This window comes from Coregonus lavaretus, assembly GCF_964263955.1.
Source record: "Coregonus lavaretus genome assembly, chromosome: 6".
Lineage (NCBI taxonomy): Eukaryota > Metazoa > Chordata > Actinopteri > Salmoniformes > Salmonidae > Coregonus > Coregonus lavaretus.
The window spans coordinates 39,568,199-39,591,594 of NC_139993.1; the positions used below are offsets into that span (position 1 = coordinate 39,568,199).

The 23,396-nt window shown below is 40.9% G+C and overlaps 1 protein-coding gene across 1 annotated transcript; it reads right to left on the reverse strand.

Moving 5' to 3' along the window:
• Positions 1–752: 752 nt before the first annotated feature.
• On the reverse strand, positions 753–10,414 carry LOC311130237 (tetratricopeptide repeat protein 39C-like; the record flags this gene model as incomplete). The annotated part of the gene is made up of 14 exons (XM_084162935.1): positions 753–857; positions 987–1,025; positions 1,144–1,248; positions 1,409–1,506; positions 1,761–1,884; positions 2,001–2,110; positions 2,216–2,323; positions 2,452–2,545; positions 2,684–2,852; positions 6,500–6,860; positions 7,038–7,152; positions 7,546–7,674; positions 9,017–9,065; positions 10,272–10,414. The coding sequence occupies 14 exons, from the start codon at positions 10,412–10,414 to the stop codon at positions 753–755; spliced, it is 1,749 nt and encodes a 582-aa protein (XP_084019061.1).
• Positions 10,415–23,396: the final 12,982 nt, after the last annotated feature.

Genomic DNA, 23,396 nt, shown 5'->3' on the forward strand with positions numbered 1-23,396 from the left:
AAAAGTTTTTACTGCATGGTATGGTACACATTCCATGGCACGCTGCGTGATACAATACTAAAAGGTAGCAGGCCACAAAGTTCTTGTTCAATCATTTTTAGAGCTGTTGTCACTTTGTGACTTCACTAACACTTTCTCATCACAGAAAAATTATCTATTGATCAAAATGTTTGTTGGCAGCATGACAAGCAAAATTTAGTTATTTAATAAAGGACACATTTCTAAGAAACCAGAGGAGAGAAGATAACTGTATGGATATTGGTCAATGAGAGGGTACTACAGCAGCAACAACTAATACGTTCTCGAACCTTTGTAAGACTACAATTTGACCACTTGATTTAGGGTTATACTCAAACTAACAACTCTTGTACGTGTCTTCCCAAGAATATGACAAGAACAAAAAGACAAAGTTACCTACTGTTAACTGTACTATTACTACCTATGGTCAAGAAAACCTGAAATGGGAATAAGGTGTGCCTCTTCAAGAAGTTACTTGTATCCTATGTATGGTCCACAGAATGGAAGGAAGGGTTGCAAGATAAAAAAAAACAAATACACTAGATTAAGAAGAAAATTGGTATTGACTATGAAATTGTTGGTTTATTCTATTTGGATGTGTGTATAAGAAAATAAAAAAAATATTTTGTCTGATTAGACTGTCATACTGTGGTTTTGAATGACTTTCAATGTATAATGAAAGCCATGCTTCCCGTATCATCGATTGCACAGCTGGAGGCTGAGTTATTATTACATCAGTGGTCGGCGGGTCTTTGAGGTACCACTTCCTTCAGCGAGGCCATGGCTGAGTGGATGCGCACGTGAAGTCTGTTCTCAAAGTCATAGCCTGCATAATCCTCCTGTGGCAGACCAGAGAACACAATGATGAGCTCACAATCAGAATGGACTGTTAAGACAGGTTGTTGGTACCAGTAAATTCAAACAGGAAATCCCTAACTATTCATATACATGTAATCTGATAACTGTACCTTTGCCTGAAGCAGAAATGCTCTCCCTTTTCCCACCGTCTGGATAGAAACACAATGCAAAAAAACCATCTCATTAGTTTATTGAGATAAATACCTTAATTAAATGTTGACAACAAACACACATATGCACAGATTGTCTGAGTTGAGATATCCTCACCTCTGGCTGGGCAAGCAGGACACATCCAAGCTCATAGCAGGAATATGGCTGCACATAAGAGTTGGTCTGTCGACCAAACTCATCTCTGGCTGCTAGCTGGAATGACTAGATGGGAGGAGAAAGACCAAAGGAAAATCTAATTATATAATAATTCAGCACAAATACATAGATAATGAATAACTAATAAGTGCTTAATTGCTTGTACTGGTATATGATAATATAATGACAGTACAATAATGTGCTCAGGTACAAATGATCTAATTACCTGGATAGCATCTTTATTATTTCCATGGCATTTGTGGATGGAACCAAGAAGGAGGTTTTTCAGAGCCCTGCACGATGCGTCATCCACACTCTGTAACACTACAAAGAGAGGGAACGATGTCTTAAACACAGAAATTGTGAAAAACTTCACAATGTGTTAGTACAGTGGTAAGCACCCCACTGTGTCATAAGAAACTCCTTGACTAAGAGATTCAGTCTTCTCTCTATGAAGCATTTAAGAATTTCATATTTTTTTAAATAGTGTAATAGAAAGCTTACGCCTGTTGTATTGCTGTTTAGATATGATGACATGTAAAGGATGTATGAAGGTTGGGAAAAGCTCCAGCCCTTACCCTGATTCATTAGCTGCAGTTTGGAGGAAGAACAGTTGGGCAGAGCCTTCCACAGGTACAGCACCTCTATGACTCCCAGAATGCACAGCTCTCTGGTGGGAGACATCTTCCTCAGTCTCTCCGCCTGCAGTACGGTGGGGCAGAGAGGCCAAGGCAGAGAATGGGAGAGGGTTCATGGTTATTAGTTTCACAAAGTGTGGATAAAGATATGTTCAATACATTTGGATGAAAATGACCCACCCGCTTGAGGGCAAACTGCTCAATCTGGTTGTTCTTTCTCTTGAACAGTTTCTGGACATCTTTGAAGACACACTTGGCACCATCCAAGTCCCCTGCAGCTCCCTGACATACTTTACAGGGGGGTTTAGAGTGTGAGAACTTTGTTTAGATGAAGATTAAATAATGATGATGACCGATCAATGCTCCACAGGTTCCTGGAGCAGTGGCTCTCTCACCTCCAGTCAGGTAGGCATAGTAACACTGTGACCACCGGGACTCATTCTTCAGCCTCTCAAACGACCTGAATGCATCCTCAAAGTTCATCTCTATCATACTGCACCAGCCTGAAGTCAAGACAAGACAAATGGGTACAACAGAGGGATTTGTCTCTCAGTGACTGTAAACAGTACATGATGAGTGTCTGGGTGCTCATTTCAAGGTTGGCATGCATGTATGTGAGGGAAACAAGTACCGATTTCATAGAGACACACGTGCTGAATCTCTCTTTGGTCTGATGCGAGCTCTAGTGCATCATGGAAGGACACCAGAGCATTGTTAATTTGGCACTGGAGATAGATGAGATAGAGATAGCACACAACTCATCACTTGACACAATTACGAGCTACAACAACTTACTGTCCTGTACTGTACAACACTAAACGGCAACATACTGTTATTTAACCTTCAGATGACCCCATGCTCACCTCTAACCTCTGAACCCGTCCTTTAAAGAACATGAAGAGGGAGGAATTGGGGTAGACCACAGCCTTCCTCTGCAGAATGGCCTTGGCTTCCTCCAGGCCTGCCTGAGTGTCAGAACCATCCAGAGCAAAGAAGGGCAGCACTACTGTGTGGTACCACAGGAGGGCCAATCTGGGCAGGGGAGAGAGAGATGCAAACGATTTGTTTGAATGACAATTTAAGATGTTTTTAATAAATATTGATTACAGTACATTCGACTTTGTTAAGATAGTTAACATGCAACCAGGTTTACTTTCTTGTCAAATTAGAGCTTTGTCGTATAGAACAAAATTGAACCCCACTGCAGTAATTTGGTAAAACACCATCTACATTTCATAAATAGCAAATGGTAGTTTCTGTCTCAGGGCCCTTTTTCACCACTAGACATTAAGCTTGGGCATGATTATTGCTATTCTTAGATCTACTAGTCATTATAAGTCGCCATTCAACTGCCACTGACAGCATGCAACTGTACTCAATATGTCCCCAATTCTCTATGACTTCAAATTTTACATTTACATCAAACACTTGTCCCTGGTTCCCTGTATTATACACTAAATAAATACACTATGATTATAATATGCCATTATGATACTCTATGAGATATGACAAAACAGATGGCCATGTATGAAACAGGAGGAACAAGAACTGTGCCAAGAGCTGGGAAAGAGATGAGCTGAAACACGTCAGCAGAAGCTGATCATGCAGAGTAACACAACGCATCACCCCAAATCAAATCAACATCAAGACCTGTGCTCTGCTTTTCTTTCAAATGATGACATATCTACAGTGCCTTCAGAATGTATTCACCCCCCCTTTACTTTCCACATTTTGTTGTGTTACAGCCTGAATTTAAAATGGATTACATTGTGATTTTGTGTCACTGATCTACACACAATACCCCATAATGTCAAAGTGGAATTTTGTTTGTAGAAAATGTTAGAAATGTATAAGAAATGAAAAGCTAAAATGTCTTGAGTCAATAAGTATTCAACACCTTTGTTATGGCAAGCCTAAATAAGTTCAGGAGTAAAAATGTGCTTAACAAATCACATAATAAATTGCATGAATAGTGGTTAAGATTATTTTTTAATGACTACCCCATCTCTGTACCCTACACATACAATTATCTGTAAGGTCCCTCAATCGAGTAGTCCATTTCAAGCACAGATTCAACCACAAAGACCAAGGAGGTTTTTCAATGCATCGCAAAGAAGGGCACCGATTGGTAGATGTGAAAAAAATATCCCTTTGAGCATGGTGAAGTTATTAATTAGGCTTTGGATGGTGTATCAATACACCCAGTCACTACAAAGATACAGGCTTCCTTCCTAACTCAGTTGCCGGAGAGGAAGAAAACCGCTCAAGGACTTCACCATGAGGCCAAAGGTGATTTAAAAAAAGTTAAAGAGTTTAATGGTTGTGATATGAGAAAACAGGATGGATCAACAACATTGTAGTTACTCCACAATACTCACCTAAATGACAGAGTGAAAATAAGGATTCCTGTACAGAACAAAAAATAATCTAAAACATGCATCCTTAAGTAATACTGCAAAAATATTGGCAAATAAATGAACTTTTTGTCCTGAATACAAAGCGTTATGTTTGGGGCAAATCCATCACAACACATCACTGAGTACCACGCTTTATATTTCAAGCATGGTGGTGGCTATATCATGTTATGGGTATGCTTGTCAACGGCAAGGACTAGGGAGTTTTTTTTGGGATAAAAATAAACAGAATACAGCTATAAGCACAGGCAAAATCCTAGAGGACAACCTGGTTCAGTCTGCTTTCCAACAGACACTGGGAGACGAATTCACCTTTCAGCAGGAAAATAACTGAAAACACAAGGCCAAATCTACACTGGAGTTGCTTACCAAGAGGACATTGAATGTTCCTGAATGGCCTACAGTAGTTACAGTTTTCACTTAAAATCGGCTTGAAAATCTATGGCAAGACTTGAAAATGGCGGTCAAGCAATGATCAACAATTAACTTGACAGAGTTTGAAGAATTGTTTAAAGAATAATGGGCAAATATTGTACAATCCAGGTGTGCAAAGCTCTTAGAGACAAAAGCTCTTAGAGATTCTTAGAGAAAGGAGCTTCTACAAAGTATTGACCCAGGGGTGTGAATACTTATGTAAATTCGATATTTCTGTATTTAATTTTCAATAAATTTGCAATAATGTCTAAAAACATGTTTTCACTTTGTCATTATGGGGTATTGTGTGTAGATGGGTGAGAAAGATGAAAAAAAAGTAACACAACAAAATGTGGAATAAGTCAAGGGGTATGAATACTTTCTGAAGGCACTGTACATATATCAGCTCATTCAAGCAGTAAAAAGAACTCTGACAGTGACCTGAACAATATGAACATAATCACTTTCCTTCTCCCTTTGCTTGAATGTAATTCCCTTCAGTTACTACACTGAACAAAAATATAAACACAACATGTAAAGTGTTGGTCCCATGTTTCATGAGCTGATATAAAAGATCCCAGAAATTTTCCATACGCACAAAAATATTATTTATCTCAAATTTTGTGCACACATTTATTTACATCCCTGTTAGTGAGCATTTCTTCTTTGCCAAGATAATCCATCCACCTGACAGGTGTGGCATATCAATAAGCTGATTAAACAGCATGATTACTACACAGGTGAACACTATGCAGGCCTCACAACCGCAGACCACGTGTAAACACGCCAGCCCAGGACCTCCACATCCGGCTTTCTCACCTGCTCGATCGTCTGAGACCAGCCACCCGGACAGCTGATGAAACTGTGGGTTTGCACAACCAAAGAACTTCTGCACAAACTGTCAGAAACTGTCTCATGGAAGCTCATCTGCGTGCTCGTCGTCCTCACCAGAGTCTTGACCTGACTGCAGTTTGTCGTCGTAACCGACTTCAGTGGGCAAATGCTCACCTTCGATGGCCACTGGTACGCTGGAGAAGTGTGCTCTTCACGGATGAAACCCGGTTTCAACTGTACCGAGCAGATGGCAGACAGCATCTATGGCGTCGTGTGGGCGAGCGGTTTGCTGATGTCAATGTTGTGAACAGAGTGCCCCATGGTGGTGGCTGGGTTATGGTATGGGCAGGCATAAACAACGGACAAAAAACACAATTGCATTTTATCTATGGCAATTTGAATGCACAGAGATACCGTGATGAGATCCTGAGGCCCATTGTCGTGCCATTCATCCGCCGCCATCACCTCATGTAACAGCATGATAATGCACGGCCCCATGTCGCTGAAAATGTCCCAGTTCTTCCATGGCCTGCATACTCACCAGAAAATGTCACCCATTGAGCATGTTTGGGATGCTCTGGATCGACGTGTACGACAGCGTGTTCCAGTTCCCGCCAATATCCATCAACTTAGCACAGCCATTGAAGAGGACTGGGACAACATTCCACAGGCCACAATCAACAACCTGATCAACTCTATGCGAAGGAGATGTGTCGCGCTGGATGAGGCAAATGGTGCTCACACGAGATACTGACTGGTTTACTGATCCATGCCCCTACCTTTTCTTTAAAGGTATCTGTGACCAACAGATGCATATCTGTATTCCCAGTCATGTGAAATCCATAGATTAGGGCCTAATTAATGTATTTCAATTGGCTGATTTCCTTATATGAACTGTAACTCAGTAAAACCTTTGAAATTGTTGTTGGGTTTATATTTTTGTTTAGTGTAGTAAGTCTCTCTCTCTCTCTCTCCGCTCTCTCGTCCTCTAAGAAGTGATGTAATACTCCTACTCACGTAGCTAGCGGGGCCTTCATGTCCTTACTCTCACTGGCATACATGAGGGAGGACAAACCCTGGAGACGGTCGCCAGGGAACCCCAGCAGATTGATGATCTTGAGTAGGTGCGGTGGTACCATGGAGATGCAGAGGTGAAAGAGGCCGTAGCCGAAGCTGACGGAGCCCTTGAGCCGGTCCAGGGCCTCTGCAGTCACAGCGCCCTCCACTGGGACGTTGTGATTGGCCTGGTCTGAGGACATGTCCTCCTCATGGGAGGAAAAGCGCCTCACACAGGTCTGCTGCAACTGACTGATGTCACTGTGGCACTTATTGTACATCTTCCAGGCCTTACGGAGTATCCAGCCTCCTTTGATGTAAGCTGTTGAGGAAAATATACTGTAAGAGGCAGTCCAGTAGAGATGGAGAATCAAATCCAGTTAACTCTCATGAATCCTATTTTACTTGCAGATGTTCCCCAAAATCAGTAGACTGGTATTAATCATATTGCATTATCGTTGTTATTGAATTATTGTGGATTCAACAAATGATACATTACATGAGAGCTCCTGCTTGACGAAGGAGAGCACAGCGAGGTAGACCTGGCAGTCGGCCACAATGATCTGTCGCTGCAGGCGGTCCACAACCACGACCCCTGACCTCTGGGACTCCAACTGACAGACAGAAACACACAGCAGTCTGGTCATTCTCTGATCAACTCTCAACTAAACCCTCAGCCAGTCTAGCTATGTAATGAAGAAGCCCCCTGTGTTGATCATAAACAGGTCTCCATTCTATTCCTTCATTCTATTTCAGAGAGTTACACTAATTATATTTAGTGTGGGTTTGATATGATATCATAGTTGCCAATATCAAGCTCAATATAGAAGATTGTTAACAAAGATATATTGTTTCCATCTTGGCTTTGATTACTGATACTGATATGCATGCTACATGACCAATGTTGGGATATCCTAAACATAAATGCTCCATGTAAATAAAACATCTCTGTCTGTCTGCCTGCCTGCCTGCCCTGCCTATCTGTCTGTAATCAGTCGTCCACTCACGCTCTTCTTGATTTTGTTCCTGATTGTCTCTATGACGCCAGCGTTGTCACTCTCACACAGCTTCTCCGTGGTCCTCAGGTCGTCACACGCCGTCTGCATCTTCTCCTCCTCAAAGGTCATCATGGCATTCTGCAACATCACACGCACACAACAACAAACACATTTGAGCTTTTCAGCTAACACTGGCACAGTGAAAACACTCATGCAATGAATTAAAACAATAAGGACCAGGTTTACTTAATAATAGGACCAGATGTAGTTTTCATTGGGGTGTATTGGCAACAAGTGTGTTGTAATCGGACTGAAGGAGGGTTATAAGACAGGGGTTACACAATGGTTTCACAAAGCAGGCTCAGTACAAAAAGCCCTTTCTAGGCCACAGCACATGGAACACAGTGACATTGGCACGGACCCTGGAACTAATCCTGTATATAGCTTACTTACTTTCTCATGTTCTACTTATTTCAATTTCTCATGTGTTTTTGTTCTACTTTATTTTATAGTACTACTGATATTGATTACTGCATTGTTGGGAAAGAGCTTGCAAGAAAGGCATTTCACTGTACTTGTGCATATGACAAAACTTGAAATTTGAACTTCGGGACCCTATTGTGTGTATCTGTGTGTTACACGGTGACATCAGGATTGTATCTGTGTGTTACGTGTGAGAGCCACACTGTTTCGTCAATAATATCTTTGTTCAGTTGCCTTTTATCACACTGTCAGTCAGAGAACAACATTTACTTTAATATGTAACTGGAACGTTTCCAGAATCACAGAGAGGAAGTCATGAAATAAATCTACTGATTAGTAGATACATACAGAATGCAATGTATGCCTCCATCCTTGTAAATATGTGGTTTGCTTTTCAGATTCTTTAAATGCTTTTTCATTAGTGCAACTATGAGGCCCTCTATGCATCAGTGGTCCTTTACTGATGCATTATCCTTCCAGGCGTTTTTTGCATTGGAGGGCAGAGGAGAATGACGTCATCTCTCGCTTCATGGTGCTCCAACTCTGACATGAGGGGCAGTGACAGGGGAATGTTTTGTGACCATGTTGCGGAAAATCTCTGTCTCCTTCTCTCTTTCTCCCGACTGACCAATAGGGCGACAAACACATCACTTCAGAAAGAGTGATAGTCTCCACAGCAAAATTATTTTGATGAGCTGAAGATGCATCCATTATCGTAATGGCTAAAATGAGGGGAAATGGACAATAGTGGTCTTGACACATCTAACTCACTCAATGCACTGTATGGTGTAATGTCACACACTAACATTGTTAGGATGATTCATTTCATTTGCCCTGTTTCTCTTAGCTTGCATGCTTGTGGTGATGTCATGAGAGAAAATGTCAGTAGAGGTAGGATGTGATCCATCACCAGGGAAACAACCAAGGGGTCATGGCAACCAAGGGGTCATGGCAACACATCTGTCCTGCAGCCAAGATGCAGTTTGAGGAAACTCACCAGGAAGCTGACAAAACTGGCCCCAAAGCTCATCAGTGGACTGTGAGTCCTGAAGGGAGAGGACAACATAGAGTTAATGGAAGGGAGCGATAGACACATTAAGGATGGAAAGTATGGCGAAGATGACTAAAATAATATAATACTTACAAAGTGAGAGAGCGATAGAGACAGTTACTTCTGCCTAATACCAAACATAATTCAAGAAAGCAGGGGAAATAGTAGCCAGTGAGTGTTGAGTATTGACTAAGAGGAAAAGGTATGTTACTAAGGATAACTAACTAAAGGTAAACAAGATCATAATTGATGATCAAAAATCATTCATCAAATTGTTATAAAAATAACCATGAACATCTTAGTCACTATTAGAACCAGATATGTTTTCCCACATAGTACTTTACAGAAAGGGACATTCAGTCCTTTCCTCTGTGTTTCAGCATCATCAGCGACTCATGGAGGGAGAAAGGCTTGATTAACCAGGGAGCTAAAATTAGCACAGTAAGTGGCAGTTTCTCCTGTTGGCACTGGATTGCTGTGAGTGCAGTGCACTATCCTTCCATTTCTCAGTCACCATTACCCCTTCAACTGTTGTTTGGAATGTCAGGGCCAAGCTGTAGTGCATAGCCTACTATTTAATGTTTGGGGGGGGGGGGGGGGGGGGCTATGAAGGGGGATAGTTTGAAGAGACAAGGCCAGATTTAAATGTAGACTTTCATTAGCCTATATTGTACACTCCCTGCCTGTTTCATTACAGTATTTTACACCAACTCATTAGCATTTACCTGCTGCTTTAAGAGTGAATAATAAATAATCATAGTCACAGGTGCAAACAGGCTAATAATTTAAAAGAAAACTATGCCTAACCATGTTTGGCACCAGTGTGTTCTACCAAAGAGAACAAATGGTCTTTGTGTTTTGGACTTTAGTTGGACAGTGTGTTTGGGGAATTACTAATGCAATTGGCCACTGAGATTGTAATACTTTAATGGTACCAAAGCCTTGTATAGGCCTATAATATAAATAGCCTGTATGGCTCTGATGGGTACGATCTCTAAGGAAATATGCTGAGCTCTTTTGTTATATCAATATTTCTGTCCAACCTTCAATTTGTTGGGGGGGGGGGGGGTACATTTGCATAAACTTCCATGTGAATATTGAATAATGACTCAAGGTTATCTGTCATGATTAGATTGGTAAAGCAATATGATGCACCTACATATGATCATATAATAGGCTCTGTTTTATGAAAATATATTACCTGTATTTTCTGAAAAGCTCGTCGCTCTCCTTGAATCCGTTGTTGAGAAGCATGTTGATACCTTGAAGAGCGAGCTCAGCATCGTCTATTTGCTCAGCTTTCTCCTCTACCTGCTGCTGCTGGGAGTGCTCGGGGCCCGCCATTGTTTATGCCTATCGTCTGCTTGATATAATTAATAAATTCAATACAGGCCAAAATGTTGTTCCAAAATGATTATTCCCTGTAGACTATCCCACCTTGGTTATTGATGATGCCACTGTGCCGACATATCCTTACAAATGAGGTGAGAGACGCTCCTTTCGAACAAAATTCTGAAGTTGTCACACCGGTGCAGCAATAAAACCTCTTCAGAAGGCGACGCAAATCGGCCACAGCTAAATTAATCCTCGGCGCGCATCCGAGCTTCGTGCAAATGCACCCTTTACATGCTATTTCTATGATTAAAATAGGTATAAATTCATTCAGAAATAGCTGTTCTTCCTCGTAATTTACAATCTGCTAGCTGGTCGTCATCATATTTGCAATGCACACAATGAATGTATTTTCAGCCTTGCTGTGTTTTATGCTATTACATAACAAGAAGAAAGGGCTGTTTAGCTTTTTTGTCTGCCCCACGCAATGATTGTCGTCAGTCGAAAAACTGATTGTCGTCATAACGTATAGCGCATCTCTAGTAGGAGGTTTCAAAGATGAAGCCTGCTGTGATAAATCAGCAACCTGCCATCGTACTGTCTGCTGGCTCAGCATACACTGCCTGCTGCCTATTTCCTCAGTACACCTTCCTATGTCCTGCTCTGTCTCCAGTTCTCAGAGCAAATTTGATGACACCAACAACCTTTCACATCACAGCCAGCCAATAGGCGCGAGCATCAGAACAACAGCAGTGAACTGTCACATCCAATGGTCACATCAGATCAAAGGATACACACACCTCACAATCCTCAGCATTGAAAGGCAGTGGCGTGTATTCATGGATGCCAAGGGAAGCCAGGTTTCCCCCAAAAATGGACAATATATATATATACAATACCAGTCAAAAGGTTGGACACACCTACTCATTCCAGGGTTTTTCTTTATTTTTACTATTTTCTACATTGTAGAATAATAGTGAAGACATCAAAACTATGAAATAACACATATGGAATCATGTAGTAACCAAAAAAGTGTTAAACAAATCAAATTATATTTTATTTTTGAGATTCTTCAAAGTAGCCACCGTTTGACTTGATGACAGCTTTGCACACTCTTGGCATTCTCTCAACCAGCTTCATGAGGTAGTCACCTGGAATGCATTTCAATTAACAGGTGTGCCCTGTTAAAAGTTAATTTGTGGAATTTCTTTCCTTCTTAATGCGTTTGAGCCAATCAGTTGGGTTGTGACAAGGTAGGGGTGGTATATAGAAGATAGCCCTATTTGGTAAAAGACCAAGTCCATATTATGGCAATAACACCTCAAATAAGCAAAGAGAAATGACAGTCCATCATTACTTTAAGAATGAAGGTCAGTCAATCTGGAAAATGTCAAGAACTTTCAAAGTTTCTTCAAGTGCAGTCGCAAAAACCATCAAGCGCTATGATGAAACTGGCTCTCATGAGGACCGCCACAGAAAAGGAAGACCCAGAGTTTCCTCTGCTGCAGAGGATAAGTTCATTAGAGTTTCCAGCCTCAGAAATTGCAGCCCAAATAAATGCTTCACAGAGTTCAAGTAACAGACACATCTCAACATCAACTGTCCAGAGGAGACTGCATGAATCAGGCCTTCATGGTCGAATTGCTGCAAAGAAACCACTACTAAAGGACACCAATAAGAAGAAGAGACTTGCTTTGGCCAAGAAACACAAACTGTAACTCAGTAAAATCTTTGAAATTGTTGCATGTTGCGTTTATATTTTTGTTCAGTATAGAAAGAAATCAGTAGCTCGCGACATGTTTAATTTTTTAAAAGTACACTATATATACAAAAGTATGTGGACACCTTTTCAACTTAGTGGATTTGGCTATTTCTTAACGCTACAGCATACAATGACATTCTAGACGATTCTGTGCTTCCAACATTGTGGCAACAGTTTGGGGAAGGCCCTTTCCTGTTTCAGCATGACAATGCCCCCGTGCAGAAAGTGAGGTCCATACAGAAATTGTTTGTTGAGATCGGTGTGGAAGAACTTGACTGGCCTGCACAGAGGCCTGACCACAACCCCATCGAACACCTTTGGGATGAATAGGAACGCCGAATGCGAGCAAGGCCTAATCGCCCAACATCAGTTCCCGATCTCACTGATGCTCTTGTAGCTGAATGGAAGCAAGTCCCCGCAGCAATGTTCCAACATCTAATGGAAAGCCTTTCCAGAAGAGCGGAGGCTGTTATAGCAGCAAAGGGGGAACCAACTCCATATTAATGCCCATGATTTTGGAATGAGATGTTCGATGAGCAGGTGTCCACATACTTTTAGTCATGTAGTGTAGCTCTCATGCTAGAAAAGGTTGGAGACCCCTGGTTTAGAATAAGATACTGTATTTAATTAAAATATATATATTATGTATCCACCATTTTGATGTTCCTTTTTTCCTGGCTTGCGAGCACAGACGGGTGCTGCAGTGAGATATGTGACAAGGGTGTGTCCCCAACTATGAGGACAATATAAACAAACCAAAAGGATCCTGCATATTGATATTAGAATTTCATTATGTTTTATTTGATGTGCAAGATTGAGATACAGAGCGGATAGAGAGAGAGAGGATGTTGTCTGGACTCTGCAGTCCATGGTCACAGTATGAGCTAAGTCCAGACGTGCATTAGACACACATTAATGCACCCTGCATGAATAAATGATGTGTGCCAAGCCAGGGGGTCCTAGCTTTGTGCAGAACTAACCTCAGTAGACTACAGCAGTCAGCCTGGAAGGAGAGCCTAGAACCCCATAATAACATCTTCTTCTTCCTAGTCTTAATGATGACTATATGGCCAATTGGATTTTACTACTCACTAGTACATACATTTTGTCTGCAGTCCTATCATAATATCGAGAAACTGTTCAGGTGAAAATTGTTCAGGCTGAAGTTTGGTATTGGTTTTAACAAGCATTTGGTTAAACTTAAACTTTTAGTATATTGTAACAGCTTGTGCAATTGTAATTTTTGTTATACTGCAGCGAGTACAGTGATCAATGTCAGACATGGTTTTTGAAATAATATCAATTCTATTTTAGCCTCACTAGGGATGACATTTGTGTGCCAGCTCATCTTGATGAAGATATTTTTCCTGTTAATTCATAGAATACATCAAAGTCACTCTCACTGTAATTGAAAACGTGTTAATTTTCAATTCAGGAAACATTTTGAAAACATTGCCTTAAACCCAAAAAGAGTGTGAATGACCTCGTAAAGCCAGCAACACAGTAATAACACCACTGCAGTATCCGCCAGTATTATAAATTGTTAATGCACAAAGTGCACACAGAGGTGAGTGTCTTTCTATTACATATAGTGAGCTCCAAAAGTATTGAGACAGTGAAATTTTTTGTTTGTTTTGTATCTGTACTCCAGCACATTGGATTTGAAATGAACAATGTAATTAGGTCAGATTTAATTTGAGGGTATTTTCATCCATATCGGTATTTTCATCCATATCTGGTGAACCGTTTAGAAATTACAGCACTTTTTGTACAAAGTCCCCCCATTTTAGGGGACCAAAAGTATTGGGACACATTCACTTATATGTGTATTAAACTAGTCAAAATTTAGTATTTGGTCCCATATTCCTAGCATGCAATTAAGCTTGTGACTACAAACTTTTTGGATGCACTTTGGTTGTATTTCAGATGATTTTGTGCCCAATAGAAATTAATGGTAAATAATGTATTGTCACTTTTATTGTAAATAAGAATAGAATATGTTTCTAAACACGTCTACATTAATATGGATGCTACCATGATTACAGATAGTCCTGAATGAATCATTAATAATGATGAGTGAGAAAGTTACAGAAGCACAAATATCCACATTCATGTAGAAGTGTTTAGAAACATATTATATTCTTATTTACAATAAAAGCGACACCAAAATGTTCTGGTTCACCAACCAGAACATTGTTCACTATGAAATGGCATATACAGCCAATCACACTCTTCTTTGGAAGAGAGCCACCCTAAGAGAGATACAGATGGACATCATTTAGACAGGCAGCCCAATTCTGATACTTTTTTCACTAATTGGTATTTTAACCAATCATATCAGCTTTGAAAAATATCTCATGTGAAAAGATCTGATGTGATTGGTCAAAAGACCAATTAGTGGAAACAATATTATAATTGGACTGCCTGGGAACACATCCTAATTTTCCAGGACGTAGATATAGATTATGTCATAGTAAATACGGTAATTATGCACCAGATACAAACTAACAGGACAATCATTCATGATGAACGAATGTAAGCACCTATAACCCTCACATTGTGTTGTGTCTGATTTGTTTAGAAGCCATTACCACTTGTGTGTCTGCTTGCTCACCTGAGCTCCAGAGGTTTTGGAAGCGGGGTCACTGCCCAGGTAGACCCGGTTCTACAGGGCTAAGGAACCCTCTGCAGGCAGAATACCATCAGGCACATGGAAACCATCCAAGAGCAGGTGGAAAGTGTTCTTCCCCACACTGACCATTACCTGCACACCAGTGGAGGCTGCTGAGGGGAGGGCGGCTCACAATAATGGCTGGAATGGCGTAAATGGAATGGCATCAAACACATGGAAACCATGTGTTTGTTGTATTTGATACCATTCCACCTATTCTACTCCAACCAACCTCCTTGCTGCACACAGACAGGCCATACAGGTGGTTATCAACTACTTTACACTTGTATATCTCTAAGCTGTGGCTGTGAGGTACAATGTACATCTTGCACTATTTAGAATGACCCGAAAACCAACAATGATTATTCCACCAATGACTTCATTAAATTATCCTAATATCAAGACCTGCTACCTCAAGTAATTAGACAGCTTACTGTGTGCCATCTTCCATCGTTGCTCTTCTTCTTGTGGTGGATGACTCTATCCTTCCCTATTGACAGTTTGTCAGGTGCGATGTTGTAACTAGCGGCCCCTGTTAGATGGTAGGCCTGGGGGTCAGGCACTGTGGGCAGTCTGCATTACATTTACATTTGAGTCATTTAGCAGACGCTCTTATCCAGAGCGACTTACAGTTAGTGAGTGCATACATTTTCATACTGGCCCCCTGTGGGAAACGAACCCACAACCCTGGCGTTGCAAGCGCCATGCTCTACCAACTGAGCTACAGGGGACTGCACTCAGTATGTACAGCACCAGATCCCTTCAGACAGGGAGAGGGGGGTGGGAGAGAGGATACACGTTAGTAATGTATCAATAAGGTAATACTTTCCATTAAGTTGCTCTATACTTTTGTAGTTACTTTATAATTAAGCAATAAGGCACAAGGGGGTGTGGTATATGGCCAATATACCATGGCTAAGGGCTGTTCTTAGGCGCGACGCAACTGGCCATATACCACAAACACAATTGGCCATATATCACAAATCCCAGAGGGGCCTTATTGCTATTATAAACTGGTTACCAACATAATTACCCATGGTATATGGTCTGATATACCAATGCTTTCAGCCAATCAGCATCCAGGAGCCAAACTACTCAGTTTATAATTATTATTATAATACATAATTATAAGGTGACAAAACAAAACTATCATTACTGATACGAATAATAAAGGACCAGTTCACTGCAGCATTACAAGCCTGTATAAGATATTTATATTTATTATTTATATTTATATTTAGAGAAGATTTGATTTTGTGCTCTAGTTATCTCTTGGCTATTTTAGACGTTTTTGCTGGAAGACCAAACCAGAGTTACACCACTGTCGCTTGAGTGAGAGCCTAAAACCTTTCAGGAAAATGAAAAGAGCCAACATATTCCTTATTGTACACTTTTACCATGAGTTGCCTGATGGTAAACATACACATAAATCAACTTTGGGAAATATCCCTATATTCACAGTATTTTTTTTTTTTTTGGGGGGGGGCTCTCTTGAAGGCCTGCTGGCTCCCGTATGACCTGAGGAGGGGGCTGTAGTCTGCACATCCCCAGGATCACATCTCCCTTCTGGGTGAACGAGCTGAAGTCAGCAGGAATAAAGGTCTCTTCAGGCCTATGTCAGAGCACAAACAGATGACAGAAAGCACAGCAACAGTTCTTTACTTTCCATAACTGCCTAAATGAATTAGAGAACGCACTGTAGCTAATAATCATTGAATTGGAACGACCACAATGTTGAATCATAATATAATCTCATAGAAGTTTTGTTTTTCCAATTTTTACCGTGATAACTATTTTGTAATTACAGTGTGAATAGTGTCATGTTGTACTTTTCAGAAAGTAATTTTCTAATCTAGAATAAGAACCTTTGAATCGGACCTTCTGATATGAAGGTTAGTCAGGCAGCTCCTGAAGGTCTCTCCTCCCAACAATACCTGCTGTTCATTGGGATTGACTTGAGGGGGATCGATGCTGGCCCAAGACTCTGTTATCAACCCTCAACTCCAATCTGAGGAAATCACAGAAGTTTTGATTTATACACTTTATTGCAATTTCAGAATTTCAGATAAGAAACAGCTTGACAAATGAAACTAAAAATGTCTTACCGTGTGCCATTCCTTAATGCAGTCAAGTAGTGCCGTCTTCCATCAAGGCATTGTCATCAAAGTTAAACACCACATAGCCATCAACCAGTGAGAGCAGGAATCCATGACGCTGATCAATAAAGAAATTGTGTAATGACAGTGTTTACAAAAAGTATACAATTCTGAAGCATAACTGTTAAATTCGTTTTGTTAACTCATTTTGATACTCTTGCTAGTGTTTGAGTTTAAAATATGACACATCGAGAGCTGCCTTTGGAATGGAGGGACTGTGACGTTATCTCTGAAGGAAAATGGATGACATGGATAATTGCATAATTGAGAGAACATTCCAGGAAAATGCATGTATCCCTTGCAAGAGGATATTATGGCAGAAAGCCCATTGACAGAGTTTTGTACCTTTCTCTCAATGATGCTGGTAGACCCCCAATGTAGAAAGTCCTGAAACGTTCTTTCTTGTAGTCCATTTTGACAATCTCTGTTTCTTCTCCATGTACAACATGTACTTCAAATTGTGTATCCATGACAATTGTAAATAGTAAATTCTAAGGGAGAAAGCAGAAGTAAACAAAAAAAGTTGATGCAGACAAACTAAGCCTTTCTGGGTGAACTGTGCACAGCAAGTCTCTGTTACTAACTTACATTGAGTGAAACTTTCCCAGTACTCTTGGCTTTGAGGACTTGGTTGTCTTGTCTTCTCTGCAGCACAAGATAACCTCTCTCCACAATAACACAAGTGTACGAATCCTATGAAATACAACAACATTCATGAAGACGTTTACACTACACACACCAACCATAAAATCTCAATAAGGATTTAATCTATTCATGTTCAACTGCAATACCTTGAAGTTCCTGTGTCTACTTGATGATTAGCAAACTTAGGCATGACATGCCAGCAACAAACGTTGACACTACACATCCAAGTACAGTTGAAGTCTGAAGTTTACATACACATTAGCCAAATACATTTAAACCCAGTTTGTCACAATTCCTGACATTTAATCCTAGTAAAAATTCACTGTCTTAGGTCAGTTAGGTCACCACTTTATTTTAAGATTGTGATATGTCAGAATAATAGTAGAGAGAATGATTTATTTCCACTTTTATTTATTTCATCACATTCCCAGTGGGTCAGAAGTTTACATACACTCAATTAGTATTTGGTAGCATTGCCTTTACATTGTTTAACTTGGGTCAAATGTTTCGGGTAGCCTTCCACAAGCTTCCCACAATAAGTTGGGCGAATTTTGGCCCATTCCTCCTGACAGAGCTGGTTTAACTGAGTCAGGTTTGTAGACCTCCTTGCTTGCACACGCTTTTTCAGTTCTGCCCACACATTTTCTGTAGGATTGAGGTCAGGGCTTTGTGATGGCCACTCCAATACCTTGACTTTGTTGTCCTTAAGCCATTTTGCCTAAACTTTGGAAGTATGCTTGGGGTCATTGTCCATTTGGAAGACCCATTTGCGACCAAGCTTTAACTTCCTGACTGATGTCTTGAGATGTTGCTTCAATATATCCACATAATTTTGCTTCCTCATGATGCCATCTATTTTGTGAAGTGCACCAGTCCCTCCTGCAGCAAAGCACCCCCACAGCATGATGCTGCCACCCCCGTGCTTCACGATTGGGATGGTGTTCTTCGGCTTGCAAGCAACCCCCTTTTTCCTCCAAACATAACTATGGTCATTATGGCCAAACAGTTCTATTTTTGTTTCATCAGACCAGAGGACATTTCTCCAAAAAGTATAATATTTGTCCCCATGAGCAGTTGCAAACCGTAGTCTGGCTTTTTTATGGCGGTTTTGGAGCATTGGCTTCTTCCTTGCTGAGCGGCCTTTCAGGTTATGTCGATATAGGACTCGTTTACTGTGGATATAGATACTTTTGTACCTGTTTCCTCCAGCATCTTCACAAGGTCCTTTGCTGTTGTTCTGGGATTGATTTGTACTTTTCGCACCAAAGTACGTTCATCTCTAGGAGACAGAACGCGTCTCCTTCCTGAGCGGTATGACGGCTGCGTGGTCCCATGGTGTTTATACTTGCGTACTATTGTTTGTACAGATGAACGTGGTACCTTCAGGCATTTTGAAATTGCTCCCAAGGATGACCCAGATTTCTAAAAAAAAAAATTCTGAGGTATTGGTTGATTTCTTTTGATTTTCCCATGATGTCAAGCAAAGAGGCACTGAGTTTGAAGGTAGGCCTTGAAATACATCCACAGGTACACCTCCAATTGACTCAAATGAGATATCAATTAGCCTATCAGAAGCTTCTAAAGCCATGACATAATTTTCTGGAATTTTCCAAGCTGTTTAAAGGTACAGTCAACAGTGAATTATAAGTGAAATAATCTGTCTGTAAACAATTGTTGGAAAAATTACTTGTGTCATGCACAAAGTAGATGTCCTAACCGACTTCCCAAAACTATAGTTTGTTAACAAGAAATTTGTGGAGTGGCTGAAAAATGAGTTTTAATGACTCCAACCTAAGTGTATGTAAACTTCCGACTTCAACTGTATATCTGACCAAATTATGAAAGACAAGCATTGTAATTTTGAATTCCGTAAAGTGTGGAAGAGGTGAAAAAAGTATTATTGTCGATCAACAATGACAAGCCACCGGGGGCTGACAACTTGGATGGAAAATTACTGAGGATAATAGCGGACGATATTGCCACTCCTATTTGATATATCTTCAATTTAAGCCTACTGGAAAGTGTGTGCCCTTAGGCCTGGAGGGAAGCAAAAGTTATTCCCCTACCTAAGAATAGTAAAGCCCCCTTTACTGGCTCAAATAGCCGACCAATCAGCCTGTTACCAACCCTTAGTAAACTTTTGGAAAAAATGGTGTTTGACCAGATAAAATGCTATTTTACAGAAAACAAATTGACAACAGACGTTCAGCATGCTTACAGGGAAGTACATTCAACAAGCACAGCACTTACACAAATGACTGATGATTGGCTGAGAGAAATTGATGATAAAACGGGGCTGTTTTGTTAGACTTCAGTGCGGCTTTTGACATTATCGATCATAGTCTGTTGCTAGAAAAACGTATGTGTTATGGCTTTACACCCCCCTGCTATATTGTGGATAAAGAGTTACCTGTCTAACAGAACACAGAGGGTGTTCTTTAATGGAAGCCTCTCCAACAAAATCCAGGTAGAATCAGGAATTCCCCAGGGCAGCTGTCTAGGCCCCTTACTTTTTTCAAGCTTTACTAACAACATGAGTAAAGCCAGTGTGTCTATGTATGTGGATGACTCAACACTATACACGTCAGCTACCACAGCGACTGAAATGACAGCAACACTTAACAAAGAGCTGCAGTTAGTTTCAGAATGGGTGGCAAGGAATAAGTTAGTCCTAAATATTTCAAAAACTAAAAGCATTGTATTTGGGACAAATCATTCACTAAACCCTAAATCTCAACTAAATCTTGTAATGAATAATGTGGAAATTGAGCAAGTTGAGAAGACTAAATTGCTTGGAGTAACCCTGGATTGTAAACTGTCATGATCAAAACATATTGATACAACAGTAGCTAGGATGGGGAGAAGTCTGTCTATAATAAAGCGCTGCTCTGCATTCTTAACAGCTCAGGCAGGTCCTACCGGCCCTAGTTTTGTCGCACCTGGACTACTGTTCAGTCGTGTGGTCAGGTGCCACAAAGAGGGAAAATTGCAATTGGCTCAGAACAGGGCAGCACGGCTGGCCCTTGGATGTACACAGAGAGCTAACATTAATAATATGCAGTCAATCTCGCCTGGCTCAAAGTGGAGGAGAGATAGACTTCATCACTACTTGTATTTGTGAGAGTTGACATGTTGAATGCACCGAGCTGTCTGTTTGAACTACTGGCACACAGCTCGGACACCCATGCATATCCCACAAGACATGCCACCAGAGGTCTCTTCACAGTCCCCAAGTCTATGGGAGGCGCACAATACTACAGTACATAGAGCCATGACTACATGGAACTTTATTCCACATCAAATAACTCATGCCAGCAGTAAAATCTGATTTAAAAAACAGAAAGAAATCCACTTAATGGAACAGCAGGGACTGTGCAGCAACACAAACATTGACACATGCATACAAACACATGATAACATACGCCCTATACACACGTACACATGGATTTTGTTTTATAGATACAGTGGGGAGAACAAGTATTTGATACACTGCCGATTTTGGAGGTTTTCCTACTTATAAAGCATGTAGAGGTCTGTAATTTTTATCATAGGTACACTTCAACTGTGAGAGACGGAATCTTAAACAAAAATCCAGAAAATCACATTGTATGATTTTTAAGTAATTAATTTGCATTTTATTGCATGACATAAGTATTTGATACATCAACAAAGTACTGAATAAAGGGTCTGAATACGTATGTAAATACAGTGGGGGAAAAAGTATTTAGTCAGCCATCAATTGTGCAAGTTCTCCCACTTAAAAAGATGAGAGAGGCCTGTAATTTTCATCATAGGTACACGTCAACTATGACAGACAAAATGAGAAGAAAAAAAATCCAGAAAATCACATTGTAGGATTTTTAATGAATTTATTTGCAAATTATGGTGGAAAATAAGTATTTGGTCAATAACAAAAGTTTCTCAATAGTTTGTTATATACCCTTTGTTGGCAATGACACAGGTCAAACGTTTTCTGTAAGTCTTCACAAGGTTTTCACACACTGTGGCTGGTATTTTGGCCATTTCCTCCATGCAGATCTCCTCTAGAACAGTGATGTTTTGGGGCTGTCGCTGGGCAACATGGACTTTCAACTCCCTCCAAAGATTTTCTATGGGGTTGAGATCTGGAGACTGGCTAGGCCACTCCAGGACCTTGAAATGCTTCTTACGAAGCCACTCCTTCGTTGCCCGGGCGGTGTGTTTGGGATCATTGTCATGCTGAAAGACCCAGCCACGTTTCATCTTCAATGCCCTTGCTGATGGAAGGAGGTTTTCCCTCAAAATCTCACGATACATGGCCCCATTCATTCTTTCCTTTACACGGATCAGTCGTCCTGGTCCCTTTGCAGAAAAACAGCCCCAAAGCATGATGTTTCCACCCCCATGCTTCACAGTAGGTATGGTGTTCTTTGGATGCAACTCAGCATTCTTTGTCCTCCAAACATGACGAGTTGAGTTTTTACCAAAAAGTTCTATTTTGGTTTCATCTGACCATATGACATTCTCCCAATCCTCTTCTGGATCATCCAAATGCACTCTAGCAAACTTCAGACGGGCCTGGACATGTACTGGCTTAAGCAGGGGGACACGTCTGGCACTGCAGGATTTGAGTCCCTGGCGGCGTAGTGTGTTACTGATGGTAGGCTTTGTTACTTTGGTCCCAGCTCTCTGCAGGTCATTCACTAGGTCCCCCCGTGTGGTTCTGGGATTTTTGCTCACCGTTCTTGTGATCATTTTGACCCCACGGGGTGAGATCTTGCGTGGAGCCCCAGATCGAGGGAGATTATCAGTGGTCTTGTATGTCTTCCATTTCCTAATAATTGCTCCCACAGTTGATTTCTTCAAACCAAGCTGCTTACCTATTGCAGATTCAGTCTTCCCAGCGTGGTGCAGGTCTACAATTGTGTTTCTAGTGTCCTTTGACAGCTCTTTGGTCTTGGCCATAGTGGAGTTTGGAGTGTGACTGTTTGAGGTTGTGGACAGGTGTCTTTTATACTGATAACAAGTTCAAACAGGTGCCATTAATACAGGTAACGAGTGGAGGACAGAGGAGCCTCTTAAAGAAGAAGTTACAGGTCTATGAGAGCCAGAAATCTTGCTTGTTTGTAGGTGACCAAATACTTATTTTCCACCATAATTTGCAAATAAATTCATTAAAAATCCTACAATGTGATTTTCTGGATTTTTTTTCCTCAATTTGTCTGTCATAGTTGACGTGTACCTATGATGAAAATTACAGGCCTCTCTCATATTTTTAAGTGGGAGAACTTGCACAATTGGTGGCTGACTAAATACTTTTTTCCCCCACTGTAAGTATTTGATCACCTACCAACCAGTAAGAATTCCGGCTCTCACAGACCTGTTAGTTTTTTTTTAAGAAGCCCTCCTGTTCTCCACTCATTACCTGTATTAACTGCACCTGTTTGAACTCGTTACCTGTATAAAATACACCTGTCCACACACTCAATCAAACAGACTCCAACCTCTCCACAATGGCCAAGACCAGAGAGCTGTGAAAGGACATCAGGGTTAAAATTGTAGACCTGCACAAGGCTGGGATGGGCTACAGGACAATAGGCAAGCAGCTTGGTGAGAAGGCAACAACTGTTGGCGCAATTATTAGAAAATGGAAGAAGTTCAAGATGACGGTCAATCACCCTCGGTCTGGGGCTCCATGCAAGATCTCACCTCGTGGGGCATCAATGATCATGAGGAAGGTGAGGGATCAGCCCAGAACTACACGGCAGGACCTGGTCAATG